Below are 19,405 nucleotides of genomic sequence, written 5' to 3'. Positions count from 1 at the left end.
GGGCAGGTCTTCGGGCAGGTCGTTTTATGAATTCCACTGTACCAAAACGACGTGCCCGTTGCCCCCTCCTCTCATGCTGGGCCGGCATTTCGGACTTACTAACACTGGTGTGTGTGTGTGATTAAGATACTGGCGCATTACTTACTTTATTCTGTTCAAATTCGATTGATGCTTTGCTGCTGCTGAGAACGAGGCTCAGTTTCAATAAAAAGTTGAAATTGAAATTGTAAAAAAGAAAATCAGCCCTTCTCCCTCTTTCTCTCCCTCTCCAAAATTGGCATTCTCTTGTCTCACACTCATTTTTGACTCATTCTCTCTTTGTCATAGTCGCATTCAGTGACTGTATTGTGTCTGTGTGCAGTGTGAATCGTTTTCATTAAGAAAGAAAAGACTGAATCTTGTGAGAGATTCTTGCATTGATGTTCGAATGCTGAAAGTTGAAGCTTTTTCCGAAATTGAGGATGCATATGTGAGAATTTCGTTGCTTTTTTGCATCGGCCTTGCGATTTAAAGAATTGGAAGACAGGGAGCAGGAAATTTTTGTTATTCTTTAGTTGATTTGAGCAAAAGTTTAGATTTTGTTGGTCTAGTGGGGGTGGGGTTGGGGTGCAAAGTGTTGAAGTTTGCCGTATGAAAGAATAGTGTGCAAAGATGAAGGATGAAAATTCCAAGAAATCCAAGGTTTTTATTCTGTTTTTTCAATTTGCTGAATTAAATGTAATGTTTTTTTTTGCTGAGAGTAGTTTGTATTTTTTTTTTTTTTTGGTGTAATGTGAAGCTCTCATGGTCCAAGAAATTGATCAGAAAATGGTTCAATATCAAGAGTAAAAGTGAGGAGTTTCAACCTGATGAAGCTGTTTATGGAGGTGGGTGACATATTTTCTATTTTAATTTTTTTGTAGTTTCTCCTCTTCTTCCGATCAATTTGTGTGTTTGTGTCTTTCACTGCCTCACTTAGTGATATTGTTCGATTGGATGCTTCAAATGAAAAAAAAAACAATTTGCTGATTTACAATTCTGCTGTTTTGTCTTTCACTGGTTTGTCTTTTATTGAAAAAACAATCAAGATTGTATTGGTTCCTTATTAAATTTCATTTTTAACAAAAACAAGATACATATATTTTTCTTCACTTCAATAGTTCTGCACAATTTGAACTTAACCTTGGTTTGCAAAGGTTCAACTGCTATGGTGAATATCTATGTCTAAATTAGCAGAGATCAAGGGGCTGTTTGATTGAGAGAATCCAGTATTAATATTAATTTTCTCTCTCTTTAGGTGGTGATGTTGAATGGAGGAACAGCTTTTCTGAGAGGGAACCATCCAGAGTCAAGAAAATTAAAACAGGTCTGTGGGATCATATTTCTCATCTTGAATCTTAAAAACTCTAAAGTTCATGGATCTGTAGAGAATTTAAAGTTTATTAAAATAACATTTAGTATGTTGTATCTAACTAGGCTGTTTATAAATTTTGTCATGGTTTCCTTTCTCTTTTATGCTGATATTGGTTATGAAGAGGTTACTAAAGTTTTCATTCTGCAGAAAAATCAGCAAGGAACATCGAGCGCTCCTTTTCCCGTTCACGTTCAAGGCGTGGGAGAGCATACCTTGATCACCCTCAGATCATAAACATACAGAACTACAGGTTTGTTTCATGCCATCAATTTTCTGAATTTCTCTTCTTTGCATGAGGTTTTGAAGTGTGGTGTTTTTCCGAGCAGCCTCTTTGTATCCACATGGAACGTGGGAGGAAAGACGCCACCGGGAAATTTGAACTTAGATGATTGGCTCCACTCTTCACCTCCTGCTGATATATATGTGCTTGGGTATGATTGATGATTCTTATTTGTAAGGGGACTACTTATTCTATTTTATTTTAAACCAATTATTTTCAACATGAACAGGTTTCAAGAGATAGTTCCTCTCAATGCTGGTAACATTCTTGGTGCTGAAGACAATGGTCCTGCCAAGAAATGGCTTGCTCTCATTAAGAGAACTCTGAACAATGCCCCAGGCATGAGTGGAGGCAGCGGGCGCTACACTCCCTCGCCTATTCCTGATCCCGTTGCTGAGTGGAATGCTGATTTTGAGGGGTCAAGCAGGCACAAGGCCTCAACATTCTTCCCCCGTCGATCATTCCAGACGCCACAGTGGAGAATGGAGAATGACATGTCTGCCCCTCAGCCTCGTCTTGATCGGAGGTACAGTGTGTGTGATCGGGCCATTTTCGGTCATAGGCCTAGCGACTATGACCCGAGGGGTTATAGGCCAAGTGACTGTTCGTCGAGCCAAAGGGCAAGTGATTATTCTTCTAGCCGACGTCCGAGTGATTATTCCTGCGGACCCCGAGCAAGTGACTACTCATCCAGTAGGAGGCCGAGCGATTACTCGTGGGGCCAGAGGGCGAGTGATTTTTCGCGCTTGGGTTCAGATGAAGATTATCCTCCTGGAGATTCACCTAGCACGGTCTTGTATTCACCGATGTCTTACAATGCGTATGAGCCACCGGAAAATGGGTACTCCATTCCCGGACACTCGAGATATTCTTTAGTAGCTAGTAAGCAGATGGTTGGGATATATCTCACTGTTTGGGTTCGGAGTGAGCTGACAGAACACGTCAAGAACATCAAGGTTTCGTGCGTTGGAAGAGGATTGATGGGTTACCTCGGAAATAAGGTATGCATTTACATCGATAAATCAATGTTCATAACGTAACAATCTACTAATAGGCTGAGATGTAATATCACTGCAGGGATCCATCTCGATTAGCATGTTATTGCATCAAACGAGCCTTTGCTTCGTGTGCAGTCATTTGACGTCCGGTCAGAAAGAAGGCGATGAGCTACGTCGAAATTCTGATTTCATGGAGATTTTGAGAAAAACAAAATTCCCTCGAGTTAACGGTGCCAACGAGGAGAAAGCACCCGAGACCATTCTTGAACACGAGTAAGATCTCCTATATGCCTTGTCATACTAGTTCTACTGTGCCAAAAAAATGCTGCTAACTGGTGCCAAACAATTTATTGTAGTCGAATTATTTGGCTTGGAGATCTGAACTATCGAATTGCGCTGCCTTACCGCTCTGCTAAAGCACTTATCGCAATGCAAAATTGGCGAGCGTTATTGGAAAAGGACCAAGTATGATTTTAATTATCTTAAATCTGTTGAGTTGTAGTATTTGAGAATTATGTGAATTGTTATTCTTTGCATATTGACCTATACAAATTCAAATTAATGTTCTTTTGACAGCTGCGGATGGAGCAGAGGCGAGGTCGTGTTTTTGATGGGTGGAGAGAAGGGAAGATATATTTCCCTCCTACTTATAAATACTCACATAACTCAGATAGATATTCTGGAGACGACCTGCATCCTAAGGAGAAACGAAGGACACCTGCATGGTACGGATCAAGTTTTCTGCGCATATCCTTCATATTGAAAATTGTACGAATGCTTATACAAAAATGCTTTGATATGTGAAGGTGTGATCGAATTTTGTGGTATGGTGGTGGCCTTCAGCAATTATCGTATGTTCGTGGGGAGTCTAAGTTTTCGGATCATAGACCTGTTTCTGGTGTGTTTTGGGCGGAGATTGAGTCAACACCGAACCGGCTGAGGAAAAGTATGAGCTGCTCAAGCTCAAGAATCGAGGTGGACGAGCTGTTACCTTACTCACATGGTTATACAGAACTCTGCTTCTTCTAACAAAGGGGGAACGAAATGAATCTGGTACGAGTAAACATCATGCCTTTGATTTATACTTTGTCTCCATTTCTTGACGTTTTGTGCATTCCTTGTTATCTAAATGATAGCAGACTATATGCGAATATAGCCGTGTTTGGACCCCACATATCTAAACCTGTATATCTATATATTTGAGTTGCTTTTGTTACATCCCTAATTGCACATTTAACCATATCACAGAAAAAATACACGCGACTGAAATGGTCTTTTTCACACCTAAGTTCTTCATGTTGAGTTGCATAATACTTGTGTTTTCGAAACATAGGATCTACGGATTAGTGCCTACTTCATGTTTTCGATTCTGTTATATATCAGTTCACAAGTATGTAAACTTTATAGCTTGAAATGATACCAAAGGTGTGCTGAAAGCTGCCCCATGTGTGCAGCTCGTGTCTCTGGGCTTTTTCTAGGAGACGAACGATGGGGACATCTCTCTGCCCATAAACCAAGAAAGGTAAGCCACTGCGTCATTACCTTTCAACCCAAATGCTAGCATGCGTCTGACTTTTCTTGTCTAATTCACTTCCTCATATCTTCATCAGGATCAGATGTAGATATTTAACTTTACACGACGTGCCTTGATTGCCTAATTCATTTTCAAGATTCTTGAATTCCCGGCACTGGGCGACTACCGGGTTCCAAATGCACCTCGTTGACTAGGTAACGTCTTTTGGTCATTCCATGACCCCTGGTTGTCGAATGCTCGAGTTCATACAGTTGTCAGAATGATCATCCAAGTGGGAATGCAGGATTCTTGTTTTTCTTTAGATTTTTGAGATTCTTTATTTGTTAGACCTAGATTCTTTTTTGTTTTGTTGTATGATGAGTGAAGAAAAAGAAGAGAAAAGAATGTGATGTAACACTCATTGCTAACGTGGTATGAGAAAAGAATATATATTTGGCCAATGATTTATGCTGAAAAGTTGTTTCTTGGTTGCCTCCCATCATTCTCTTTGTCTGCTTTTCTTTTTACTCCATTTCATTGTGGGGAAAAAAATGAAATTTGCAGGTTAAATTTTCATCTGTCTTTTACTGTGTTATTTTTTTGTCACAGTTTTTAAAATTCGTCGACAGGCATGGGGTTGCGCACTAGTAAGTTTGAAATTATTGCAATCAGGCATTCAATTATAATATTAAATATATTATACTCTTGTTGGAGATTGTTACAAGCATGGAATATCTTACATTATTGTGACTTGTGAGTTGTGAGAGAGCATGCTCGTGTTTAGTGTCAGGTAAGGTTTAGGTTTCATATACTAATTGGTTTATTACATTATAACTAGTAATTTTATAGGATAACCTAAGATGACTGTTTCAGCATTTTCATTATCTGCAAAACTTTATATTATGTTGCCAATATCTCCAAGTAATTACTTTTGCTAAATATGATAAGTTGACTGTGCATTTCCAAAGTTTTCAATCCATTTTGAAATTTAACATCAAATGGAAATTTAAATCTCGGTATTAAACTGGTGCAAAAATTAATTAGGGGGAATGGATAGGCAATATTATCAAGAGGTTGTGATATTATTAACATGCTTTAAAAATTGGACTTGATTTGCAATAAGGGTCGGTAACGATGAGATTTAGTTGAAAATAAACCCCTTGATAAAATAAATACATGAGGAAGTATTTTTTTTTTACTTCTTTAGGATTTTGAATTCGTTAGTTGATTTAGAATATGATACTACTATTAAATTAAATATTAGTAGTAATTCAAATTGAATTAGCAACTGGAGATTTAGTGCTCCGTACTAATGATAAGATTCTAGCATGATGCAAACATTAATCATCGAAAATTTTAATTAATAACTAATGATGAAAGGGATAGGGATGTTGAGGAAACTTTAATTTAGTGATGATGAAGCATTCTAGAATGCAACCTTAATGATAAGCAAATGCAGCTTTAAATTTATTTCTGTTTTGATGCTATGTCCATAAAAGTTGCTGTCCTAGCTAGATTATACACTGCCTCTTCAGCAAAAGGAATCCTCTCTTTTAATTATTATACTATTAAATCACATTATATGTCGGACTGAGTTATATCTCACCTTCTCATAAAATATATAGTCAATTTTACTATTTTACTATTAGATGGAATTTGTCGAAGGTGAACAAGTTAAATGATAAAGTGAAATCATCTAATTTAACAAAATCAAAAGGTTGTGTTGTAATTTAATTATTCAGGTTAAGCGTAAATTATGATACGAATTTGGATTATTTTTTAAAACCTATTTTCATTTAATTTTGAAAACCTCAAACTGTAATAAACGGTTTAACTAGACTCTTAAATATGCTAAGCACATACAAAACGAAATTTTATTTATTAATTTTAATTTTTTTATTTGAAATAAAAATATAAGAATACAAAAGGTTTTGATTTTTACATAATTTGTATACATACAAGAGAAAAAACATAATGAAAAATATTAACATGATTATTGATTCAGGTGTAAGTTCATAAAATTGTGCTTTTGTGAAGTTTTTACTTGGGCTTGTAGGCCCAATTTCGTTTTTTTGGTATCAACATGGGTGATTCCGTTTAGAAAGAGTTCGTAAACAAAATCAAATACCAATCCACCTTGGCTATAAATAATTTTAATCTAAAAATCAAATTCATACCTGTCTTGAAGATTAAAAAATTTATTACATTACCCGAGCTCGAGCTCGATCTCATCTCGATCTCGATTTTCACGAGTATATCAGATTTCGATTTCTGTCTTCAGACCATCTCCAAGGGTACACTAAAACTTAAAATGAGATAGGTATTTAGCTTCAATAGTACTCAAAAACCAATCCCATTTTTGGTTTTTGAGAAAAAAATACTTATCTTTAAGTTTACACTAAACTCAAATCCAAAACTTTTTCAAATTTTGTGAGTAAAAAGAGCATAATAGAGAGAATATTCTTTTAAGTTTGAGTTTAGTGTAAATGGTTGGAGTAAAATCACATTTGGTGTGACATTTACACTAAAATGAGTTTGGGTTTAGTGTAAATGATTGGAGATGCTCTCATACCTCACTCCCATTCCTCATTTCTCTCTACTCTCTGATTCCAATCAATGGTTCCAGATAGTGAAATATTTTTTTATTCGATACAAGATTTTATATAATGTTGTTTTATGAGTTACGTGAAGAGAGGATAAAATAGTAGTGAAAAAAAATAGAGAGCGTGATGTTTATATTTTAAGAAATGTTATTCAAAATGAGACATCTCAAAAAGGATAATGTGTCATATAAAATATGATGGATGAAATATATTTTTAAGAGTGAACTACATAGGCCATATATGATCTGTGATACACATTTGAAGTTCCTATATTTTAAAATGCACTTTGCGGTCGCTATATTATTATCTATTTTGCTAGTTGCAGGTACTTTTACACTTTTTCTAACACTTTTTTTGGTATCCTCAAATTCATTAGGGACATTTTTAAATATTTACTCTGCAATGACCTGAAATAAAATGAACATGAAATGAAGTTCGAAAATTGTTTTGTGTATTCTATGACTGATCAAAATTAATTTGATTTTATTTTCCTAATTTAATTAGCGTATAAATATATATGCTTTTTTTTTGTTGTTTACAAGAGGAGAGCCAAAGCTCTAGAGATACAAATGCTTAAGCAGCAACAGATCGAGAGATAGGCTCACCTATCCTATCTCGCTGAAGTAGATGATCGACGCCTCCTGGAGGATCGTTTAGCAGTCGAAAGATCTCGTGCATCTTCAAACCCCAGTTAGCTATAAAGTCTGCCACCCGGTTTGCTTCGCGATAGGCATGTTTAACCTCTACATGCCACTCTTTATCAATCAAAGCCCAAATGTGTCTAACAATGCTATAATTGCAGCCTTCATTCCTCCTTGAGTTAACCATGAGCACTACGGTGATATTGTCACATTCCACTACAACATTGTGAAGTTTGTGCTTCCATGCAAGCTTTAAGCCATCGTATATAGCCCACAACTCGGCAGTCAACACACAGCTTTCCCTAAGACGTCGGACATATCCTAAAAACCACTCTCCGTTTGAGTTTCTAATAACACCACCAGCAGATGCTTGTTTTGTCGAGAGTTTAATCCTCAAAAATATATAAGCTTTAATTTATGATAAGTTTCTCTTTCGTACAATGTTTCCAAATTTGATATACTTTAGATGGCGTATAAATTTATAAACTCTGACTAGTTTACCATCATTACCCATCTATTTATCTAGCATATTGTGTAGCTTTAGAGGATTAATCTGACTAGTTTACCATCATTACCCATCTATTTATCTAGCATATTGTGTAGCTTTAGAGGATTAAACAGGTTTTATGTAGGGATATTGGTCTTTAAAATTATGAACTTTGAGGAAATTAGTATTTCTCAAGAACTTTAAAATTGGTCTAAAAAATCATAAACTTTAGATTTTTGTTATTTCTCATTGCATGTCAATCACCATATCTAACTAACTTCCGTGCATATTTTTATCCTATTTGGTACTATTAAATCAACATGATTTTCTACGTAGCATTTTATCCTACTTATCACGAACTTAAAAAGTAATCTAAAATATCATAAACATTTCACGATTGCCCACGTATAATAAGATTTTGGGCTAACTACTTCTAAAATCATTAATTTTCATCAAATTTTGATTTTTTCCCATGACCTTTGAAAGGTTCGTGTAATGTCATGAACTTAATCGGGCGTTGCCATTTTCCCCTCTGACCCGACCCGGGTGTTTTCCGGTAAATTAAATGCTGACGGGCGCGCCTGAAATATGATGTGGCAATCGGCGGAAAGATGTGAAACGATGTCGTTTCACACAAACAAAACGACATCGTTTCACATAAATAAAACGAAATTAATTTATATACCCAAATTCAATCCCAAATCCTAAGTCAAAAGAACCCTCAATCCCAAATCGAAAGAAAGAACCCTAGCTTATTTAAATTCTCAATTCGTATCCCTCACTTGGTGAATTCGGTCTACCAATAGATTGAGGCATTTCGCAGCGATTTATAGGTAATATTCGATTCATTGTTCAGTTTTCAGATTTGAATTCTGTCTACATGAGTTCATTGTACGAATTGTGGAATTGAGTGTGCGATTTGCGAAATTGAGTAACAATTGTAGTTTTGTTTTTAGGGTTGTATGGATTGAATTTGTTTTGTTTCAATTTTGTGTCTTCATTGATTTTGGAATTGGATTTCAGCAGCAAGATAATAGAGTGTTTTTGTGTTGGTTGTACTTGGGAACTGACATCGTGTAAAACAAACTCTTCCTCGCGCATTGGTCGTTCCTGCCGAGAAAACGTCAGCAACTCGCCGTCGCCGCCTTGGTTGCCGTCAACGCCGTAGTCGCCTTGGGTCGTCGTCGTTGTGCTACTGGATGTGGGAGTATGGGAAATGATTTGGGATTTGAGGGAGCTAGGGTTCCTTACGGGAAATGATTTGGAGGGAAATGTGGGAAGTGATTTGGGAGGGGGGAAATTAAAATGGGATTTTAAGTGTTGGATTATTTAATTTTAGGGGTAATATCCATCTCAGCGTTGACTAAGCATCCACATCAGATAAAAATGCCACGTAAGCTATCTACACAGCCGGAGAACCCGACATGGAAAATGGCAACGCTATATGAAGTTCATGACATTACACGAACCTTTCAAAGGTCATGGAAAAAAACCGGAATTTGATGAAAGTTAATGATTTTAGAAGCAGTTACCCCTAAGATTTTTGCCAAAGATATCTTATTTGGGCTGCCGTGAGAAATAACAAACAAAATGTAAAGTTTGTGATTTTTTAGACTAATTTTAAAGTTCATGGGAAATGTCAAAATTTGACTAAAGTTCATAGTTTTAGGGACCAATATCCTTTTTATGTATGTATGTACATTACTCCCTCCGTCCACGATTAATTGAGTCCGTTTGACTCGACTCGAGTTTTAAGAAATATATAGTGAAAAGTGACTTGAAAAAGTTAGTGGAATGCGAGTTATACTTTTAGTTATTATTTTTATAATAAAATATTTGTATGGTAAGTTAATGGAATGTGAAGTCCATACTAAAAGTAGTAAGAATAAGAGTGTTAATTAACTATGGATGGACGAAAAAAGAAACTGACATAATTATGGGCTAGAATTTAGCTATTATGAAAATTGTACTCCTATTTTTGTGAGAATGTGAAATTTTTAAGTACTCCTATGTAAAACTTCACCGCATCTATAGTAAAATTAATTATACGTATATAATTTCGATTTGTAATCGAATTCTAAATTAATATGCATTTATATAGTTTTAGAGGATTAAATGTTTTTTTTGTACGTATATTTATAGTTGTATGTTACTAGAATTCAACTATTTTGAAAATTTTATATGTTCGTGTGAATTACTTCCTATAAAAAATAAATTTTAATTCACAGCTCATAAACCCAGCTAAACTATAGATTCACGAACTGGATTGGCTCAACTATGTGATTCATGAATTGCAAACGATATCATTCCCAACAATAATCTGTAAATAATTCGAATAAAACATAAATCACTTACCAAAATATCATTTGAGTAAAGGCTAAAATTAGTCATGAACATATGCCTATTTTACGATTTTGGTCCTATACTTTATCTTTTGAATTTTTGCATCCTGAACTCGAATCACAATTGGGTCTACACTAACGATTCCGTAAATTTTTAAACGGTTTTAACTCGATTTTGACCGAGTTTGATGGTTTTAACAGCCCCGTTCGGTTTAAAACGGTTTAAAAATCGGTCAAAATCGGATTAAGACCGTTTAAAACTTGACGGAATTGTTAGTGTAGGACCAATTGTGATCCGAGTTGAAATATTCAGGACGCAAAAATTCAAAAGATAAAGTATATGACCAAAATCATAAAATGAGCATATGTTCGGGACCAGTTTTGGTCTTTACTCAAATCATTTTAGGTTCGTACAAAACTCATTTCAAGTCATTGAAGACTAAATGTACAAAAATATCCTTATTGAATTTGGGGTATTTTTATCCGAAAAATGTTGAGAACGTGCAAAAGCACCTTTAACATCTTAATAGATAGCATAAGAACCGCAAATGTGCATCGCAGAAAATATATGAACTAAAAATGCAATGTAAATATCTGAGTTTAAAATTTTAATTTTTAATTGTTTAGAATTTGCAATTTTAATATTTTTGACGAAGTAATTTAATTATTTATATTGTTATGTATATTTTTTATAAAAAAATATAAAATTATTATTTGAATTTAGAAGTATGAGTCATTGAGTTGATAATGTAAAGCATATTACGAAAAATATGGTTTGTGAGTTGCTTAACTTTAGAAATTAAAATAGAAAAAGAAAAGGAAAACGTGATGCGCTCGAATTTTAGGCTTCTTCTTGCCTACTCCATTCATTAAGTTGAAAAGCCCCAACTGAGAACAGCCAAAACTCATAACCAAACAAAAACGGCCGATTTTAGCTGCACAAACGCAGATTACACAGCAAAATGGAGTCAGTTTTTGGGCTGGTCGGAAAGGATTTCGCGATAGTGGTGGCGGACTCATCGGCGGTCCACAGCATTCTCGTACACAAAACTGATGAGGACAAGATCATGCTCCTAGATTCTCACAAACTCATGGGGGCCTCCGGCGAGACAGGCGACCGGTGAAATTTCTTCTTCGAATTTCTTTGTTTTTCATTGCATTTGTAGTAGAATTAGGGCGCACCTATCTGTATAATTTTTGTATTGATTCCGAATTTCGCTGTGCCGGATAAGTTAATTATTGAGAAGCCTTATTGTTTGATAACATAATTGTTAAAGGAAATCATCAAGGCAAGAAGTTAGTCTAGGCAACTCTTAACAAATGGAAAATAGTTTCTTGTAGTAATGTTGCATTGTGGTTGTTTCATAGTATTATATGCTTTTTCACTTAAGTTTCTCACATTGCATTCTTTGACACTTTTCTATCTTCCCATCTTATTTGTTTGAGCTTCTAATTTTTTGAAGCTTTGTCATTGTAATGTACTGCATTTATGTAAAATTAATACACCCCCTAAATACTACACATGTTCTGATTAGTGTGTCCTCTTTAGATGTTTAAAAACAAATCTTTCTTGTAATTTGAAATTCATGGCTGCTCCACTTATCTACTTGCTCTTTCTATTGGCTGCAGTTCTCTGTTTTTGATGTTGAGTTTAAAACTGACAATTAGTTTTCTGTGAATGAGATTGTAGGGCTCAGTTTACGGAGTACGTACAGAAGAATGTAGCTTTATACCAATTCCGTAATGGCATTCCTCTGACTACAGCAGCTACTGCAAACTTTACCAGAGGCGAGCTTGCAACGGCCTTGCGGAAGGTAATACAGCTACGTTGGGGTTTTCTTTATGAGTACGTTGACTTAATTTGAGTCGAGTGCTTGGTATTTAGAGGTCCTTTTGAATTGGTACTTCGATATTTTTACATTGCGGAGAACAGATATGTTGGTTTATAGCTATAAGGTCATGCAGCTTTCTCTAAAAAAATTTCACAAGAAATATATTTTTGTATCCAAGGACATGCAAAACGAACTACTCATGTTATTATGTATTTTGGTGTATTGTGGAGATGAGCTTTTATGCACTGGAGTTATTTACTTAAATGTTTTGTTTCCTTCATCATTGAACCTTGTTCTTGTAATTGTGATTTGGGATAGAAAATCCTTTCTTACATTGAAAAGAATAGACATGTGTATGTGTGAAGATTGTTTTCAGCTCTAGTTCGAGATAGTTTTATATTCTTACTGATTTAGCTGGACTTTTCTGTATATATTTAAGAATTCTTTGTGGATATTTTGTTTTTCCTTCTTACTTTGGTTATATGAACCACATGTTTCTGAAACCCGTTTTTCTAGTTTTTAGTTACATTTAATCTTGAACATAGTATGTTAAAGCCTCTCTGGCTTTGTTCTCCAAACCCTACATGCAGTGTCTCTGTGTGTATAATTTATGCATGGTATGCATAAATCATACACGAGAGAGAGAGAGGCGTCATAAACACTTGTCTGTGTCTTTGTATTGAATTGTAATTTATTTTTCTTCCTAATTCTGTTTGTTTGGTTTTTACTCTTATTAAGTAAGAGTTGCATTATGTTACAATACGACTCATCATATTAATTTCCCACTTGAAAGTGTCTCTATTTTGAATATGAAGCATTCAGTGAGGGGTGTATATTTCCAATTGTGTTCTGTTTCTACAAACTAGAGCTCAGATATAGAGGGATCAAGATTAAAACTATGATATTCTGTCAAACATTCTAACCAGCCTCTAAAACTGCTATGATTTCAGAATCCATACATGGTGAATATCATCCTGGCTGGATATGACAAGGACGTAGGCCCTTCTCTATACTTCATCGATTACATTGCCTCACTTCACAAGGTTGACAAAGCAGCATTTGGTTACGGTTCCTACTTTGCACTCTCCATGATGGATAGATTCTACCGCCGGGACATGACTGTTGAAGAGGCCATCGAGTTGGTTGATAAGTGCATAACGGAAATCCGTAGTAGGCTGTTTGTAGCCCCACCGAACTTTTTAATCAAAATCGTGGACAAAGATGGGGCAAGGGGATATGAATGGCGCAAGTCTATCAAGGATACACCACCCGTTGCTGCAGCGTGACTCGGCTCTCACTTATTTATCACCTGACTTTAATTCTTGTTACTGGATTTGCATCAATTATTGCTGCTTGAGGAAATTTAGATGCACCTAGTATGAACTGCGTGGGTGAGATTTCCTCTTGTTTAAGAGATTTCTCTGTTAAGGAAATTTAAGCGTTCTCCCTTATTTCTGTTACTATAGTTTTATGCCAAATCGAAAAACTGATTTTATGCTTGAAATTTGATCTGGCTTGCACAGCTGATAAATTTTAGGCGATTCTGAGTCTACTTCATATGATTTGTCATTGTGAATCTGTGATTCATTAGTTTATAAGGTCATCAACACTCGTGTGTGCCACTATTCAACTAATAAATTGAAATAAATATCTATATTCATCGCAGAAAAAAATATTACTAAGATTTGAAGTTTAAGAAAATTACTCCTAATTACTCAATTGCGGAATAATTGTATATAACTACATATGAAAATTACATATAATTATACAGAATGGGTTTATATTCATTAATAAGTACTCCTAATTCGAAAAATGATTTAAAATGAGTGTTTTTATCATGTTTTTTTTTTATTTATATAACTTCTCTACCAGATACGCATTAATCGTATTAGAATAAGTTGAAAAAGAGATTGTTTATTAAACTTCTTTACCAAACACAAACTAATTAGTAATTTCTTCGCCACTAGTTTTTTTTTTCTCCATCAGTCAATTTTTGTCACGGTGTCTTTACTACTTTTGATAATAGTCTTTATATTCCATTGACTCATTCTAATTTACATTTAATATGGTGTATATTAACTTTTTCAACTAATTTTTTATTACTCCATTCATCACACTTTAAGAGTCTCATTAGAGTTCGACACGAGTTCTAAGAAATGTAAAGAAAAGTTGGTGAAAAAAAGACAATAGAATGTGAGTAAACCTTTTATATATTGGTTGTGGAAAAATGTCAGTGGAATATGAGGTCTATTAACATTTAAAAATATTTTAACTGGGGCTTCTAAAATGGAACACCCAAGAGAGTAATAATTTTTTAAAATTTGTGGTGAAGTCAAAGTGGGTCAAACTATCAATTAATTGAGGTGTGAGGTAATAAGTTAAAAAAGAGTGGGCGATACCAAAAAGCACGTAAATGGAATGTTTACAGAGTATACATGCCAAAATAGCACATACCATAAGCTTGATTGCACACTCTCCTGAGTCTCCTCCGCTTCACGTAAACGTAGGCAATCAATTTTCCATTCTCTTTCCGCCCCTTTACAATTACGCTCTTCGGTTTGTGTACTCTCTCACTAACTGCATTTCTGCATTTCATTTCTTATACTATCATTCCTAACTACACTGCCTTCTTTTTCGTGTCACCGTTTGCCTTTATTTGTGGTAAATCGGCGATCGCTCAGTGTCCTTGTTAATTACTCTTGATTAATTTCTCTGATTTTCTTAGTTTCCTTGAATTATTTCGTTCATAAAATTTTTGACAGATAAGCTTGAGTATCTCCTTAGCTACATTTGCCAGAAAACTTAGGAGTATAACATTAGGCAACTGTGATGTATTTTTAAATGTGGATTCGGTTGCTTTTTCCTTTTTCTTTTTCATTTTATTTCAAGCCGGAATTCATACTGATACTGTGATCTGCAGGTGAATTTTTTTTTATGAATCTGAGGTGTAGGTTTTTCTCATTCTTTAATTAGAACTTGTTATTTACTTAATTTTACACCAGGCTTGTGAATGGTAGAAATTGGAGCGAATTTTTGCCTATAATTGTTGCTCATGTAGTGCGAGCCAAAGTATAACACCAACTCTATCAGTTGATTTGAAATTTTTATCGATCAGTTCTTTTAATGTGTTTTCCCTTCTTTCTTGACAGCTTAAATTAAGCATGTAACACCATTGTCTTCGCTAGTTATATTGTTCACTGAAACTTTCAGTAGGTTAAGTGTCATGTCTTTTGATTGATGAGGGTGAGCAACCACTTTTTGCTCAGTGTTTCTTATTTGGACATTTTGAGTTTGTTCTGTAAATTTATCTCACCAAGTACTTAGTTTATAGCACATATCTTGTGTATAGAACGATAGGTGGCTTAACATGGCTTACCTCAACTCTGCAGATCCTTTGCAAGGTTTCTCTCTGCAGTTGGTGATGGGCACAATTAATGATAAATCAGATGATGAATACTCATATGTTGGAGATAAAGGGGATATTGGATTTATTGACTTTGATAATTGTCAATCTGTTTGTAGCTATAACCCTGCTGAGGAGAGTGATATATTCCACATTTCTGTCCCGTTTCATCTAATTGAAGGAGGAAAACCTCAATCAGGAATTGTTGGAGAAACAATGTCTGATTCGGTTACTATAAGAAACACCTCCAAAGAGTCGTTAGATCTCTGGTCTGTGAAGATTTTTGACTCCAAACCTGAGGATTCATTTAAGATTTCATTAATGAAGCCTCCCACATCTGATTCTGATATGGAGTACATCCAAGATTATGTGGAATTAGATTCGTTAGATGAGAGAGTGCTCAGACCAAATCAGGCTCTGACTATCTGGTTATCCTGCAAACCAAAGGAAATAGGCGTGCACTCTGCAGCTATACACTTCAGCATTGGCGATGAGGTGATCGAACGTCTCCTTTTCCTGCTGGCAGAAGATAAGATCTCCAAGTCTTTGTCTTCTTCAAGACCATACCAAAGGCCTTGGAGAAAGAAACATGATATTTTCAATCCCCATGCACCTGATGCCGCATATGTTGCAGCACGACGCCCTTCTCAGGGTCGAGGTCGCCAGTTCAAATTTCAACTGCCCATGTATTCTATTCCAGAAGAAATCCTCACCATGTTAAGCAGGGGTGAGATTCCCGACCCAGTCAATGAGGGGCTAACACTAGAGAACTATGGTGCATTCTTCAAGAATCTATTAGCTATGGAGGAGATAAAGTTGGAGGTCTGAGACAATTTGTTACACGTCCGATTCTTTTCAAACTTACATCTTTACAGAGTTATGTTGTTAGCATAACATTATTTCGTTTTGATTTAGGAAGATATGCAGTCGTATTACATGGAGGGTGTCACCATGAAGAGTAAGAGAGGGCGGCAGACGTTGTCTCTTGAGGTCCCGGGATTGGCTGAGAAAAGGCCTTCACTTGTTACTGGCGACTACATCTTTGCCAAGCTTTCTTTCGATGATGAAACTTCAAGAACTCGATATCAGGCACGCGTTTTAAATGAACATGCCTAGTCTACTTTATGAATTATCTTTGTCCGAGCAGTGTGGTACCATTAGGGGCTGGGATAACAATGCTCTTAGATATATACTTACTTCTCTTTTCTCATAGTTATCAAGAATAAAGGATTGGACTCTAATTCCATTAACCCTAGATTTAGATTCATCTATTTAGAAGAGGAAGTAGAGATCTAATAAAATTCAGCCTTCGGGCATAAGAGTTCCAAGAACTGTTCTGAGTTTTCTTTTGCTATTGTATTGTCAATATTTCCTTTTGTTTATCAATGAAAAGAGAGTTTTGTTGTCTATCTATATCTTTCAGTTGGAAGACAATATTCTTTAAAAGCTGAATATGTGGTTGCTACTATGCAGGGCTACATCTATCGAGTGGAAGCTGAAAATATACTGTTGAAATTTGATCAACAATTTCACCTTAGTCACAGAGATGGTAACCTCTACAATGTAGAGTTCAACTATAATCGGACAAATATGCGGCGGTTGTATCAAGCTGTTGAAGCTGCTCAATCTTTAGAAAGGAACTTTCTGTTCCCATCTGCAATGTCCAAGGTGAGACTGAGGGAATACAAAGCACTCACACCTATATGTTCGAACCTGAATGAGGAGCAAACTGTGGCTGTTAACACGATCCTTGTCCGTAGAGGGGGCCCTCCTTATGTCATCCACGGCCCCCCGGGTACGGGTAAAACAAAGACTCTTATTGAAGCTATCCTTCAAATTTACCGTGAAGATAGACATACCCGGATTCTGGCCTGTGCACCTTCAAATAGTGCAGCTGACCATATATTAGACAGGCTGATCAATGAGGAAGGAGTTCAGGTTCGGGAGCATGAAATCTTTCGGCTTAATGCATACACGCGTCCTTTTGAGGATGTCAACCCCAATCACATCAGTTTTTGCAGTCACGAGGATGGCATCTTTATGTGTCCTCCGTGCAAACTCCTTGAGCAGTACAGGATCATCGTATCTACGTACGCAAGTGCCTCAATTCTATATTCATCAGGCATTCAGAGAGGTCGATTTTCCTACATTTTCTTAGACGAGGCTGGCCAAGCTTCTGAGCCAGAAGCTATGGTTCCTATATCACATCTGTACTCAAGAAATACCGTCTTGGTTCTTGCGGGAGACCCTATGCAGCTGGGACCTGTAGTTTTCTCTACAGAAGCTGAAGTACATGGACTTGGCACTTCATATCTGGAGAGACTTTTTGAGTGTGACCTCTATCGTGGAGGAGATACTAGTTTTATGACAAAGTTGGTGAGAAATTATCGGACACACGAGGCAATACTGAAACTCCCTTCAGAAATGTTTTATGCTGGGGAACTGATCCCATGTAAAGATAAAAATTCCCTAACTTCCTGGGAAGGCATAATTCCAGATAAGGAGTTCCCTTTGCTTTTTATAGGCGTTCGAGGCTGTGATGAAAGAGAAGGAAGTAATCCATCTTGGTTTAACAGGATTGAAGCAAGCAAGACTATTGAGATGATTAAAGTTTTGATAGAAGAAAAAGGGATCAAAGAGGAAGAGATTGGGGTTATTGCACCGTACCGGAAGCAGGTAAGCAAAATAAGAGAAGCTCTTGAATGTCGTGGCAATCCGAATGTTGAAGTTGGAAGTGTCGAGCAGTTCCAGGGACAAGAGAGGGAAGTCATTATAATCTCTACTGTCCGTTCTACTGTGAAACACAACGAATTTGACAAGGTTCATTATTTGGGATTTCTGAGCAACCCAAGGAGGTTTAATGTTGCTGTTACCCGAGCCAAATCTTTGATCATAATTATTGGGAATCCTCACATAATTTGCAAGGTATGATAGCACTTCATACATGTCTGACTAAATTTTAAGTTGGTATTAGTACGCCTAATTGTATCATGTCTATAATTTTGTATATGCTAATATAGTTTAGTTGTTTAAACATGCTAGGATCCAAACTGGAACAAGCTCTTGTGGTACTGTGTGGAAAATAACTCGTACAAGGGTTGCTTCCTTCCTAAACAAGAGGAAGAGTCCGAACAGGCTGAGGGAGAGTACCAGAGTTATTACGATGGAAATAATCAGCCATCTGGGTCAAATTGGGATGATCAAGGAGGAGGATGGCAGCCTTCTCAAGGTCAATGGGGCGAGGACGTTGGCTGGACACGATCGGATGTTCCTTTGGGCGAAGAAGAAAATAACAATATCCAGCCTTCAGATGTTCCTTGGGGTGAGGAAGAAAACAGCAATGTCCAACCATCTGATGTTCCTCGGGTTAACGAAACCAGTCTCCAGTCTTCCAATGTTCCTTCTTGGGGCAACAAAGATGACTTTCACAATACCGATGTGCCAAGGGAGTAAAGTTCGCTAAGTGAGAGCAAAGGAGTTTCTAGAGATGAATAGGACCAAGATCATTGATGCATTCTGACATTTTCTCCTATTAATCAGATGTACATTTCACGCATTGTCACAATTCTTGCCATGAATCAGATGTACCATTCATGTAAGGGACAAGACAAGATATCAATTCACATCCTCTATGCAAATCAAAGCACCTCAGCTATTTTTGGATGGTTGAAAGATGAACATGCAAAATAAGGAACTTAGCACAACCCAGTGCAGCCAGCAGATGTTGTGTATAGCTGACGATTGGGCTGCTTGATAAGGCAATCCATCTGCAAGCTGTTCAGTCGAAGGACAATCGCTTGATTCCTGAGAGGGCTTTTGGCAGCTGATCACAGATCTTAGAAACTTAAAAAGGTGATTCAGAGTAATGCTATTTTCATTAGTACTGAGCCAACTTAATGAATCATGCTTGGGA

The 19,405-nt window shown here is 36.3% G+C and overlaps 3 protein-coding genes across 6 annotated transcripts; all 3 read left to right on the top strand.

Moving 5' to 3' along the window:
- The first annotated feature begins 36 nt into the window (after positions 1-36).
- On the top strand, positions 37-4,678 carry LOC125191947 (type IV inositol polyphosphate 5-phosphatase 7-like). 3 transcript variants are annotated; one of them, XM_048089384.2, is made up of 12 exons: positions 37-681; positions 779-866; positions 1,277-1,345; positions 1,541-1,643; positions 1,720-1,824; positions 1,903-2,674; positions 2,751-2,944; positions 3,028-3,136; positions 3,248-3,396; positions 3,478-3,724; positions 4,097-4,193; positions 4,282-4,678. In XM_048089384.2, the coding sequence occupies exons 1-10, from the start codon at positions 652-654 to the stop codon at positions 3,698-3,700; spliced, it is 1,842 nt and encodes a 613-aa protein (XP_047945341.1). In that variant the 5' UTR covers positions 37-651; the 3' UTR covers positions 3,701-3,724; positions 4,097-4,193; positions 4,282-4,678. The 3 variants fall into 3 exon arrangements, with proteins under 3 accessions (XP_047945341.1, XP_047945340.1, XP_047945339.1); XM_048089383.2 differs by having other exon boundaries at positions 4,079-4,193; XM_048089382.2 differs by having other exon boundaries at positions 39-681; positions 4,126-4,193.
- Positions 4,679-11,088: 6,410 nt separating this feature from the next.
- LOC125193126 (proteasome subunit beta type-2-B-like) lies at positions 11,089-13,540 on the top strand. The gene is made up of 3 exons (XM_048090869.2): positions 11,089-11,377; positions 11,948-12,071; positions 13,040-13,540. The coding sequence occupies exons 1-3, from the start codon at positions 11,220-11,222 to the stop codon at positions 13,373-13,375; spliced, it is 618 nt and encodes a 205-aa protein (XP_047946826.1). The 5' UTR covers positions 11,089-11,219; the 3' UTR covers positions 13,376-13,540.
- A 983-nt stretch (positions 13,541-14,523) lies between these two features.
- On the top strand, positions 14,524-19,395 carry LOC125197285 (putative RNA helicase SDE3). 2 transcript variants are annotated; one of them, XM_048096010.2, is made up of 5 exons: positions 14,524-14,592; positions 15,479-16,314; positions 16,408-16,581; positions 16,966-18,417; positions 18,535-19,395. In XM_048096010.2, the coding sequence occupies exons 2-5, from the start codon at positions 15,511-15,513 to the stop codon at positions 18,943-18,945; spliced, it is 2,841 nt and encodes a 946-aa protein (XP_047951967.1). In that variant the 5' UTR covers positions 14,524-14,592; positions 15,479-15,510; the 3' UTR covers positions 18,946-19,395. The 2 variants fall into 2 exon arrangements, with proteins under 2 accessions (XP_047951967.1, XP_088913388.1); XM_089057262.1 differs by having other exon boundaries at positions 14,546-14,645.
- Positions 19,396-19,405: the final 10 nt, after the last annotated feature.

Source organism: Salvia hispanica, chromosome 4 (assembly GCF_029641045.1).
Source record: "Salvia hispanica isolate PSC_SH4W2 chromosome 4, Shi_PSC_v1, whole genome shotgun sequence".
Taxonomy (NCBI): Eukaryota; Viridiplantae; Streptophyta; class Magnoliopsida; order Lamiales; family Lamiaceae; genus Salvia; species Salvia hispanica.
This window is presented reverse-complemented; position numbering and strand designations above follow the sequence as displayed.

Coding starts and splice junctions, on each gene's coding strand:
- LOC125197285 (XM_048096010.2), top strand. CDS start 15,511: ATGGGCACAATTAATGATAAATCAGATGATGAATACTCATATGTTGGA. Junction 16,582..16,965: donor CTTCAAGAACTCGATATCAG/GCACGCGTTTTA, acceptor GCTACTATGCAG/GGCTACATCTATCGAGTGGA. Junction 18,418..18,534: donor ATCCTCACATAATTTGCAAG/GTATGATAGCAC, acceptor TAAACATGCTAG/GATCCAAACTGGAACAAGCT.
- LOC125193126 (XM_048090869.2), top strand. CDS start 11,220: ATGGAGTCAGTTTTTGGGCTGGTCGGAAAGGATTTCGCGATAGTGGTG. Junction 11,378..11,947: donor TCCGGCGAGACAGGCGACCG/GTGAAATTTCTT, acceptor ATGAGATTGTAG/GGCTCAGTTTACGGAGTACG. Junction 12,072..13,039: donor TTGCAACGGCCTTGCGGAAG/GTAATACAGCTA, acceptor CTATGATTTCAG/AATCCATACATGGTGAATAT.
- LOC125191947 (XM_048089384.2), top strand. CDS start 652: ATGAAGGATGAAAATTCCAAGAAATCCAAG. Junction 1,346..1,540: donor AGTCAAGAAAATTAAAACAG/GTCTGTGGGATC, acceptor TTCATTCTGCAG/AAAAATCAGCAAGGAACATC. Junction 2,945..3,027: donor GAGACCATTCTTGAACACGA/GTAAGATCTCCT, acceptor AATTTATTGTAG/TCGAATTATTTGGCTTGGAG.